The sequence below is a fragment of the Misgurnus anguillicaudatus genome, chromosome 7 (assembly GCF_027580225.2).
Source record: "Misgurnus anguillicaudatus chromosome 7, ASM2758022v2, whole genome shotgun sequence".
NCBI classification, from domain to species: Eukaryota; Metazoa; Chordata; class Actinopteri; order Cypriniformes; family Cobitidae; genus Misgurnus; species Misgurnus anguillicaudatus.
The window spans coordinates 23,174,224-23,186,907 of NC_073343.2; the positions used below are offsets into that span (position 1 = coordinate 23,174,224).

The 12,684-nt window shown below is 36.9% G+C and overlaps 1 protein-coding gene across 5 annotated transcripts in view; it reads left to right on the forward strand.

Moving 5' to 3' along the window:
- LOC129417335 (dystrobrevin beta) overlaps nt 1–12,684 on the forward strand; it is a 54,402-nt gene that overhangs the window by 8,955 nt on the left and 32,763 nt on the right. For all 5 annotated transcript variants that reach the window (XM_073869609.1, XM_073869611.1, XM_073869607.1 and 2 more), the window contains 4 exons: nt 294–448; nt 543–648; nt 1,467–1,633; nt 5,804–5,925. In XM_073869609.1, the coding sequence (XP_073725710.1) occupies nt 294–448; nt 543–648; nt 1,467–1,633; nt 5,804–5,925 (550 nt within the window). The remainder of the gene's footprint in view (nt 1–293; nt 449–542; nt 649–1,466; nt 1,634–5,803; nt 5,926–12,684) is intronic.

Consider the following 12,684-nt stretch of genomic DNA (forward strand, 5'->3'; position numbering starts at 1 on the left):
ATTGCTGTGTAATAATTAAACATTTAACATATAGATGACCTCAATGCTAACAAACTTGGACTAAAAATGGACTAAAATCTAAATGGTCTAAAATATTTCATGGAGCTTAAATGTAAATTCATGTAAAATATTAGTAATCTCTGGCATGGGCATCGAAGCCAATCTTCAATATGAATTTCCTATTTATGTTGCAATTAACATAAATAATATAATCCTCATGCATTATATATGATTGATATGATTTGTAAATGACAAAATATCAATTCTCATCGTTTGTTTGACTTTTCTTTCAGATATATTTTCCCAGATTTCAGATTCCAACGGGGTGATGATCTTTGCCAAGTTTGACCAGTTCCTGAGGGAAGTGCTGAAACTCCCTACGGCAGTGTTCGAGGGACCTTCATTCGGTTACACCGAGCACTCTGTGAGAACATGCTTTCCTCAGCAGGTGACTACACTAATCTCCTTCAGATAGCAGCGATTCGTATCTTATTCAGCCTGTTTAAGCTTTTACTGAGAGTGTCTTATCTGTTGTTTGTCAGAAGAAGATCTTGCTGAATACGTTTTTGGATGTGTTGATGGCAGATCCACCTCCGCAGTGCCTCGTTTGGCTACCTCTCATGCACCGACTCGCTAATGTAGAGAACGGTACGAGCTGCGTTTGGAGGCGTGTGAGATTGTATGTGGGTTTTTACAATCTGTTTCAAATCGGCTCGTGTGTCTCGCTCTCGCAAAGAAAGGTTTGATGCTGGTTTGATTTGTGGCATACTGTTGTTAAACAGTGTGTGGTAAGTTACTTAAAAAGTAATTAACTACGAATCAACATTGCATTTAAATCAGACTGTCTAAAAATTTATTGCATTACTAATTAAAGGCACAAATGTAGAAAATCACTAGCACAGTGTTTAAATTTTTTTATTTGTGTACTTACATTATCTCAAATATTTCCAACAATGTTTGAATCCAGAGAAATTAGCAATTTAAAGCCGCCTTCATTGCCAAGTCACTATGTCACGTGAGGCAAATCTTTTTAAAATTTAGAAGGAGGACACAAATACTCGTAGCCGATTTTTAAAAGTTTTATTAAAATGAGCACCGTTGGCTGATGCTCTCGCCTTACAACAGTCGTGCTAAAAAAAAACACCGCCTGCTTGCAACATCCTCTCTCTGCCTTCCAGCAGACCCCAGAAATTTCCATTTTAATGTGATATTTGTCAGTGGGTTTTGCAAATATTTAACCAATAAAAGGTATTAAAAAGTGCTTGTCAACTTAGACAACAGTGTGTAATCATTTAAAAACTTAAAAAAAAAAATGTTTTTCTGTGAGTAATTTTGGACATGCAAGCTTTCAGAAGGACAGAAATGATATACAGTATATATACTCGGTACATTAGTTAGGACACAGCTGAAAATGTGTTTAAAATGAAATGTTTGCAATGCCTTGAATGCTTTTTTATATATTACAGTCTTCCATCCAGTGGAATGTTCATATTGCCAAAGTGAGAGCATGATGGGTTTCCGGTACCGCTGCCAGCAGTGTCATGGTTACCAGCTTTGTCAGAGCTGCTTCTGGCGTGGTCATGCCAGCGGTCCCCATAGCAACCAGCACCAGATGAAGGAGCACTCTTCATGGGTACGTACTGTCTCTTTAAAGGGACAGTAAGTAGGGTTTTAAGTGTTTCATTAATCAAAATCAATGTCTTTATTCATAAATATGTCCTCGTTGGTGTCAAGTGACCTCTGCCAGTGATCTGACTTTTCTTTGTAAGATTAGAATTTTTTCTCTTTACTTACATTGAACGGGTAAGTCCAAGGAGGCTTCCATGTCGTTCCGCCATACTCATAAACTAAGGTGACCAGATTTTTAAAATGAAAACCGGGGACATTTCCTAGTTCAATGGTCAAAATAGCATTAAAATATAATTTGTTGTTATCCATGAATAAAAAAACAGGGACAAGTTGAACCCTTTTTTTTTAGTTTTCTTCTTGTGTGACTGACTGACTTCTTACTTAATAGCATTCCTGTCTTGTTTCCAGTACAAATATCCAAAAACTATTCAATCTCAGGATGCATTTTCTTGATAAGCAAAATCCCCCAACACAAAATCTAGCTTTAAGACCAAAAATAATAAATTGAAGTGAATTTGTGCTTAAAACATGCAAAAAATCTGTCAATGGTAAGAAATTTTTTCTTGAATTAAGTGTTGGCAGATTTTTTTTGCTTGTTTTAAAAACAAATTTGATGTTTTTGGTCTAAAAACTAGACTTATTTTCTTAGGTCATTTTGCTCATCAAGAAAATGCATCCTGATATAAGAATTTTTTAATCTTTGTACTGAACACAAGAGAAAAATAATAAGAGTAAAGTCGTTTTTTGCAGTGTTTCTAATTCAATTAATTGAACAATTTCTGAAGCTGAAATGTAAAAAATGTAAAAGCTGAAATTTTTTCCCTTTTTTTATATTCAAATTGCACAGAGACATACTTTATCAAACATTACACTACTTCAGCTGATTTCATAGCATTGTAAACGTGAAGAACAGAAGGAATCATGCAAAGTGTAAAATATTTAATGTTAGCCTACACAAAACAAATGCTCAGTACCATGCTGTGATCAGTTCACTTCATTGGTTTATTACTTAACATGAGTAGTTAGTACCTTAACCCCCGATAACTTTGACTGTTTTCATATCTGATGATAACTTGATGGCGCTTTCTCGTGTGTCTCATAGTAAATTCTTTTTCACTAAAGCAATGACGCGCAACCAAGTTATCAGTGTAGCTCGCGGCCCCCTCTGCTGGTGAAAATAATAATTACATGATTGCTCCGGTCTGGTACTACAAAGGCTATGTTAATCGGGTTTTCAGTGTATTTGCTGGTTGTTTTGGTCGTGTTGTAAAACGGGGACATTTCCGGGGACAGCTCCAGTCGGGGACAGAACACCAAAAAACGAGACTGTCCCCGGAAAAAGGGGACTTCTGGTCACCTTATCATAAACTATAATAGCAGAGAGGGACAAAAAGCACTACCCTACCAAGCGTTTCACAACGCGTTTTCATTCAGAACACGTGAACTAGCTGAAACAGACAAGGAGATCAGTGATTACATAACGGCTACCGTAGTTGCAACACGCATTTGGAAAAGCGAGGCGCTAGAGAGCAATATTCGTTTGACTGCAAAATACAATTTCACCACTAGAAGGGGGTAAATCCTACTTATTTTCCCTTTAAGATATCAAGCTTTTATTAGTGCACATATTTTCAGTATAAGTTATATAAGCATAACACTTTACTCTCTCTACTGGGTGTGCAGTGCATTATGGAAAAACTTACTTTTTACATGTAATCCCGTGAGTTTTACATTGGAATTTATATAGGACATACATACAATCATAAGAAAAAGTTTTGGCCCCCCCTCCAGATTTTTTTATGTTTTTGCATATTTTTTACACTTTAATGTTTCACATCACCAAAAAATTTAAACATTTGTCAAAGATAACACAAGTGAACACAACATGCCGTTTTTATTATTAAGGAAAAACAAAATAAAAAACTACATGTCTCTGTGTGAAAAACTGTTTGTCCCCTTAACCTAATAACTGGTTGGGCCACCCTTACCAGCAACAACTGCAATCAAGCGTTTGTGATAACTTGCAATTAGTCTGTTACAGCGCTGTGGAGGAATTTTGGCCCGCTCATCTTTGCAGAATTGTTGTAATTCAGCCACATTGGAGGGTTTTTGAGCATGAACCTTTTTAACCTCTTTGACTGGGCCACTCCAAAGTCTTCATTTTGTTTTCCTTCAGCCATTCAGAGGTGGACTTGCTGGTGTGTTTTGGATCATTGTCCTGTTGCAGAACCCAAGTTTGCTTCAGCTTGAGGTCACAGATGGCCAGAAATTTTCCTGCAGGATATTTTGGTAGACAGCAGAATTCATGATTCCATTTATTACAGCAAGTCTATCAGGTCCTGAAGCTGCAAAACAGCCCCAGACAATCACACTATCACCACCATTTACTGTTGGTATGATGTTCTTTTTCTGAAATGCTTACTTTTACGCCAGACGTAATGGGACACGCACCTTCCAAAAAGTTCAACTTTTGTCTCGTCAGTCCATAGAGTATTTTCCCAAAAGTCTTGGGGATCATCAAGATGTTTTCTGGCAAAACTCATACGAGCCTTTATGTTTTTTTTGTTCAGCAGCAGTTTTCTTCTTGGAATTCTGCCATACAGGCCATTTTTGCACAGTCTCTTTCTTATGTTGGAGTCATGAACACTGACCTTAACTGAGGCAAGTGAGGCCTGCAGTTCTTTGGATGTTTTTGTGGGGTCTTTTGTGACCTCTTGGAAGTGTCGTCACGGCGCTCTTGGGGTAATTTTGGTCGGCTGGTCACTCCTGGGAAGGTTCTCCACGGTTTCATGTTTTCACAATTTTTGGATAATGGCTCTCACTGTGGTTCGCTGAATTCTCAAACCTTTAAAAATGGTTTTATTTCCTTTTCCAGACTGATAGATCTCAATAACTTTCTTTCTCATTTGTTTCTGAATATCTTTGGATCTGGGCATGACTTGTAGCTTTTGAGGATCTTTTGATCTACTTCACTTTGTCAGGCAGGTCCTATTTAAGGGGTTTCTTGATAAACTGTGATAAACAACAGTTAAGTTATGTTTTAACAGGGGGGCAAACACTTCACACAGGGCCATGTGGGTTTGGATTTTGTTTTACCTTAACTCTGTCCCCGCCATTGACGAGTTAACTCATCAAGAAAAACGTTTCCCTGCCAATGTCGAGTATTTCCGGCTTTCCACAATACTGCTATTATCCACCAGATGGCGCTCTTCCGCAACTTATAAAACCCGGAAGTATCGCCATAGGGCAAACAGCCGTATGTTGTGTCAGTTTTAAAGGTGCATTGTGTAATTTTTAGAAGGATCTTTTGACAGAAATGCAAAATAATATACAGAACTATATTATCAGTGGTGTATAAAGACCTTTCATAATGAACCGTTATGTGTTTATTACCTTAAAACAAGACATTTTTATCTACATACACAGAGGGTCCCCTTACATGGAAGTCGCCATTTTGTGCCGCCATTTTTCTACAGAAACCCTTAACGGACAATTTCTTTTTACCAAGTTGTCTCCAACAATAACATGTTTGTCCGGTGGCGGCTACCGTAGCTTCTCTATGTGTTTTAAAATCGAGGGGGGGCCGTATACTAACCCGTTGGTTGCAATTCGCAACCTCACCACTAGATGCCGCTCAAATTTACACACTGCACCTTTAAGGATCGCTCTGCATCTGATCTTTATATGTTGCTAGTTCACAGAATGAAACAAAAATGATAATATTACTTAAATACCAATAAATAGTAAATTCTGAAGGTATTTTGTGTTTTCTATTAAAAAGTATTTCTCCCCTGATTCAGTATTTGAAGGCTTCGTGTTGGTAGCAGCTAGTGAGTTATATTTATTACATTTTTTAATGCTCAGGCATTGTCCCAGAGCTCAGTCACACTGCTGGAAATTACAGCTTGAGAAACGATTCACACAGCCTCCCAAATCCAATTATAATAGTGCTATTTCTATATCTTACCACAACTCGATAACCTCAGAGCAAATTTTTATTAACTCCAAATGAAATGATGTATAATAAAATGTTCTTGCCGAGTCTATGACTTTATACGTAGGAATCAAATTTACTTAAACTTATTTTTTGTAGTTTGTATTTGTTCGTTTTTTTACACGTAAATAATGTTTGGTGTTTTTATTGGTTCTGGGGCTTGTTTTTCTGATTTTGCAGAAGTCTCCAGCAAAGAAACTCAGTCATGCCATCAGTAAATCTCTGGGCTGTATGCCAATCGGAGAGCCTCCTCACCCAGTTTTCCCAGAGGCGGCTGAAAGACCTCAGGACCTGGTGCACACGTAAGTTTACTGGATTGCCTAACCAGTCACATCTCTCACCTCCCTCCCTGCTCTTGACTACATAAATGCTACATTTTGAGGACATACTGTATCTAAATATTTGTAGCATGAGTGCAGTATATATTGGGGACTGTTTTCAAAATTGTCGGTGGTGCTACTGTATGGCAGTTACTCTTGCTTATATGTGCAATGTGGGACTTTTAGAAGTATCTCTTGACAGAAAAGCAATATAATATGCATAACTATATTGTCAGCAGTGTTGGGGGTAACGCATTACAAGTAACTTGAGTTACGTAATAATATTACTTTTCTGAAGAAACGAGTAAAGTAACGCATTACTTTTTAAATGTACACATTAATATTTGAGTTACTTTTTTATATTAATTAATTTGATTAAAAAATATGTACTGAATTAAACTAAACGTATGCACTCTCTGTGCCTGTGTGGAAACAGTTTGAGTCAGAAACTGAGATGGCAGGCCAGAGCTAAACATTTTTGTGATGAAATATGCAATTTCTGAAGGGAGAACTTTTCAGTCATAAAAACACCTGCAAGGCCTGAAAGAGATCAAGCTTTAGCCAAGAAAAAGTAACGCAAAAGTAACTAAAAGTAACGTAAGCATTACTTTCCATGAAAAGTAACTAATTAATGCAATTAGTTACTTTTTTTGGGAGTAACTTAATATTGTAATGCATTACTTTTAAAAGTAACTTTCCCCAACACTGATTGTCAGTGGTGTATAAAAACATTACATAATGAACTGTATTGTTCTTATTACCTTAGAATCAGCCGTTTTATTTAAATACATGGAAGTTGCCGTCATGTTTTCAGTAGCCTTAAACAGACAAACTGTTGTTTGTTGTGTTTCCTCCTTACGTTGTCTCAGACGATGATATGTTTGTTTTATGATAGCTACCGTAGCTTCTCATGGCGTTTCGTAATTGAGGTTGGTTGCATTTTGCAATCTCACCACTAGATGCCGCTAAAAACCCAGGCTAATTTCTCGAGCATTCAAGACTTTTTCAATGGACTTTAGTGTGTGATATCATATTTGGTTGCTGTCCATGTACGATAGGGTTTCCAAAGAGTTTTGCATGCTAAATGTCTAACGTGATTGTGGCATTACACTGGAGATACAATTTTACAGTATTAGTGTGTGCATTGCAATTGACATGTCCTTTCAGGCTCATGGTCAGTGTTTTTTATTCACACATCATGGATTCTTCTAATGCACCTGCACCAGTACTGTTGCTTTTGTTATTATTGTACAAGATGGGATTGTGAAATACTGTAATAACCTGAAAAGTCAGTGTGACATATCAATTCTTTGTATCTTCAAATAACACAAATTTGCAGTTCACCGAACTTGCACCGAAATGCGATATTTTTTCATTAGTCTGCTGCATTTGCATGCATAGAAATGGAAGTCAATGGAATGAAAAGTCCTGTGTGACAATGGATTTAAACATAGCCGCACATTGCATGGTCAAAAGGCTTTGTTCAGAAAATTACAACAACTGTTTGTCTTTTGCCTATAGATAAATTTGAATGTAAGTCTGGTACTGAATGATAAAGTTCAATTAAGTCCTCTCGAGACTATATAAGAAGTTTTCGACTGCATTACTGCTCATCAATATAAAGGATAAAATTCTTATAACATGAGATCAAGATTTGTATTACTTATAAAAGAGCAACTATTTCATTGCTATAAAACATAATTATTTTGTGTATTTTGTATAATAAAAAACACATTATTTTTCACATACCGTACATTTTTGTAGCTCCAGATTTCACTCTCTTACTGAAATTATTGACCTGTATACCTCTGACGTCAGCAGGAAATGTGACGCTCCTTACCATGTTTGAAAGATTCAGTTCCTAACAGGAGTTAACTTACAGGCTGTGAGTACGAATCGGGAGGAATTATGATAATGTCCGTCTTCTCTACATCACCAATCCCAGAAAGTAAACTGTTGCCTATAATCTGTGTGTTTCTTGTAGTCCAAGAAAAGAGATTTATGTTGGAGACGATAAATCACGTCATCGTTTACTTTGGGGTTTGTACTTTTTGCATATCCTTAAAGGCAGGATAGGCAGGAATTATCCAAAAAACCTTTTTACAAATTTGTTTAAACTGTCTTTACTTACCAATACATAATTAAAATGTAAGTACTCTGAAAAAGAGAGTATAAAACTCGAGTGTCTGTAGACCTTTCATGACTAATTATTAGCTAATTATTTCCTTTCGGGACGAAACAAATGATTGGGTTGCGCGACTATAACTCTCTCTTGCGACCATGGCACCACCCCTGTTGCTATGGGATCTGCCCACACATGCGCACACCCGATTGATTTGAACGTGCACGAGGCACTCTAGGAAGAGCAAAAGTTTGGCAGAGAAAGAGCATTCAGAACTCACAGTACCTGCATATGCAGTCAGCGAAGACAAACAAAGGAAAAAAAGGAATAAACGAAGAAATCAAACGAGAGTCGACGATGTGGTAGCGGTATTGTCTCCGGTGTGTAGTCCTCATCAGAGTCAACAATGTTTCCATCACGGGAACTCTTCCATGCAAAACACCATATGTTATGAATCTTCCACGAAATTCACCTTCATCACAGTGTAACTGATGGTAATAAAAAAAACTTGTATCAATGCAATCTGTTTTTAGCTTTGTCTTATAAATATAACTAGCTCGTTTGTTACCGAATCAAACAAAATATATTTTAAACTTTACCAGTATCGATATGCTAGCTTAATAGTGAGTACTAAAAGCCATCCTATTTGTTTATATTCATAGTGATAAAGTTAGGTGTGTTATTACATGTGATTCTGACATGATGTTACTACATGCACCGCACTCCTTCCCCTCCGCTTGTCTGAGGTAAATGCTTTTCCCAGCAGAGCTGGTAGGCGTCGCGCGTTCATGTGTTTTGGGGGCGTGGCTTTAGAAGAAACCCAGAAGGGAGTAGTGTAGTGAATGGAAAAATTTGTCGTGAGAGGTCTGCAGACACTCGATTTTTGTACTCTCTTTTTCAGAGTACTTGCATTTTACTTGTGTATTGGTATATAAAGACAGTTTTAACAAATTTGTAAAAAAGTTTTTTTGGATAATTCCTGCCTCTCCTGCATTTAACATTACTAATACACACTTACACATCAAAGGAAATGTAAAAACGTGAATCGGACAATAGGTGCTATTTAATATTATTGTGTTTATAAATTTGACGTATGTAAAATCTAAAATGTGCATAAATTTCAAGTAATTTTTTTGTTAATAATCAGTCGAAAACATCCTTGGTGCACTGCTTTTACCAATTTGTATTGCAGCATTTTGTACCATCACACCAGTATTTTTTTTAGAGTAGCCTCATTTATTCCCAAAAGCGAAATTTTGGAAGGTTTAGCATATTCAATATTAAATGCATTTGTAATCAGGTCATAATAATTGTAATCACGTCCTCTTGTCTGTAAAATTCCACGTCATGTTTCTTATTACTATAGCAAGAGTGAATATTGATCTACAGATCCGTCATGGGAAAGAAATATAATTGGAAAATGCCAGGAAGAAGGATTTTGTGTGTAAAAAATATATGGGTGCAGTTTTCTCGTGTGGTGCATTATAGATATCAGGGATCTGAATCAATCTTTCCAGACCTTCACAGAAACCAGGCCTGGTCTTTAAGTACTTTGATTAACTCACGCATGAACTTGAAGATTGATGAATACCATAAAGCTACGATGCATATGAGCCCCTTACTGGAGGAAAAGTGGAGAAGATTTACAGTATTAATTTCTTTTGTGATCAAATTATAAGCATTATTCGATTGCGAATAATATTAAGTATCATCATTAAATATTAGTGCTTTGCTGCTTATAGTGTGTGCACTGTGCATAAGGGAAATATACAGCATGTGTGTTTTACTTTGAATTAAAGACTACAACAGATAAAACAAGAATTAATGAATTACTGTCATAATTTCTCAACATTTATACCCGGCCGGAGTGGGATTCATTTTCAGTCCTGGAGTTTCATGCCTTAAACCGGCACACTTTAGTTCATGACTGACTATATTAAAATAATATTATTAAATCCTACATAAGTCTTGCAATAGTGCACTGTTCTATGCAGCCTTGCTTTTTTAAATATATTGGCTGCGTCCGAAAACTCAAGGCAGTGACTGGTTGCCTCGCTGCCTCATGAGGAAAGTGACTTCGGAGACATGAAGGCAGCGTAACTGTTAAGCGTCGCCGTCCCGAATACGGGACACCTAAGTTTGCATTAATATTGTTGATGTAAATTTTAATCTATCACTACAAACTATGTATCATTGGAAAGGTCTAAGCCTCTAGAATACGTATTTCAACAGTGTGTTATAAAATAAACTATGTAGGGAGAGTAATTGGTTCATTTATGAAGAGAGTGTGCCTCAAAACATTTATATCCTGCTAAATGTCACTGTCCCACCGGCGGGACGCCTACATTTACTTCAGTGTTTGCATATGAATTCTTATCTAATCATGACAAACTGTATATTGTTTGAAAGCTCCAAGAGTGTAGATTTAACTCAATAGGGTGGGGTGACGCTTAAAAGGTTAAAGACTTTCGGACACACTTCAAAGGCAGCGTGTTTTTTAAATATAAACAGAGAGCACCTTTGTGATAACTCACATATTTGAAAACTACAATACTAATTTCTCACTAGAAATGCAATTAAAAGGTGTAAAAAGTGAAAATCTACCATTATTTACACTAAATTTGTGCTCCAGTCGCTTCCTTGGCCGCCATTATATTTTTTCGAACTCCACCTGGCTGGCTCGACCAATTACATTCTTATTGAACGCTCACGCATAGGTATCTCAGGAGACAGGAAGTAAACCTAACATTGAATTCGGACATGCCTTAATGCCTTCCTGCCTTGGAAAGCCGATAAAAGCTCAGAAGGCAGCAATTTAGAGTTTTCGGACACAGCCATTATTTCCAATTCAGTTTAAATACAGCAAATACAGTTATGCTTTTGCCATAATGTTATATATTATATTATTATTTAATTAAGGGAACGTGTTTATGTTTTCCCATATATTTCCATTTTTTTACTGTGGGTCTAGAGATTACATGTTGGGTAGAAAAAGTTTGGAAACCCTGATTTACAATATAGCAAGATTTATCAAGTATGCATGGGAAACACAGGGAAAATCCTTATCTTAATTTTTTAGTACTTAGATGTAACATGTATATTGCCAAACAATGTAAGGTAGGTCAACCTTCTGTCAAAAAAGAACACATATATAATGGACTTTTAACATTTTGTTGTAACAATGAATCATCTATAAAGTCATAATTAAAACTACAAGAGTAACAAAAAACTATTTGATGCAAAACTCATCACTTTATTGGGAAAAAGTAAGTATTATACGAATATGATTTTTTATAAAGTAAAACTCTGACTTTGTAGATCCTTTGCCTTTTAGAGGCCAATTGTATTAAGTCGCTATCAAGATTATTTTAAGTCTAGATGCGCGACAAGCACACTCAAATATAGATGCGTCTGAAACAAAACTTAAGTTCACGGGCGAGCGCAGAAAAAAGCAGTTCTTATTTTTCCAATAAGTGGTGGGGACTCGGGACACGATCAACTTGGGCATTAAGCGGTGGGGACATCTCCCAACGGCAAATTACGCGAGTGGGGCTGGATAAGTGCTGGCAGGGACAGCAACCTATAACCCGGCATGACAACACAGGTCCTCGCGGCCAAAAAAAACAGACCGGCCCACTGGGAATTCTCCCGGTCCTCCCAATGGCCAATCCGGGCCTGCATTTATATGTGTCTTAAAGGGGACATATCATGAAAATCTTTTTCCATGTTTAAGTGCTATAATTGGTTCCTCAGTGCTTCTAACAACCTAGAAAATGTGAAAAAGAAAAACCCAGTAACTTAGTTTTGGTAAACCATTCTCTGTAAGCATGTAAAAAAATAGGTAATTGACATTTTGCTCTCCTTGTGATGTCAGAAGGGGATAATACTGCCCCTCAACCTGCATAAACCAACCACGGCACTGCCATTTAGGGCAGAGGATCAGCTCATTTGCATTTAACATGCTGTAATAAATTATCTATATGGTATTTTGAGCTGTAACTTCACATATGTACTTCATGTATCTTAAAAAGAAAAGTCTTTTTCTCTATGCCACATGAACATTTGCCATAAAAACAAGATTCACCAGTGTTAAGAACCCAGACAAACAGACAGACAGACTCCTGTAGGGACTAAAATAAAAGCTAAAGTGCACTGTCATGCTCCACTGACGTTTCCGACTTTGCAGGGAATAGCTGCACTAAAACTGATGGATTTTTAAATTTAATGGAAGCCGTTGATAGTACCTGAGACACATTCCCTTGAGGACGCTGCTCCGTATCTCTACAGAGACACACGGGCTCTTTAAATCAGATGTTACTCTCACAGACATTCTCTTTGACCTTAATGTCTATAGCAAGAGCAAGTGGATGACTGCCAACAAGACAAGTGAAACTATTTTTGGCCCACAGACTTGTTTCTTTTTAGAGTCACCTGGAGTGAATCAATCCTTATCTGAAAGAGATATATATTTACCTTCTTATTCAACATTCACGCTCTTATTATAGACAAATCACCAATGCATACAAAAAATAAACAAAGTGTGTCTTTGTGATCTTTCCAAAATAAAATCTGACATTACAAACCTTCTTGCTCAGCTACCTTCCTCCATTCTGCCAGGT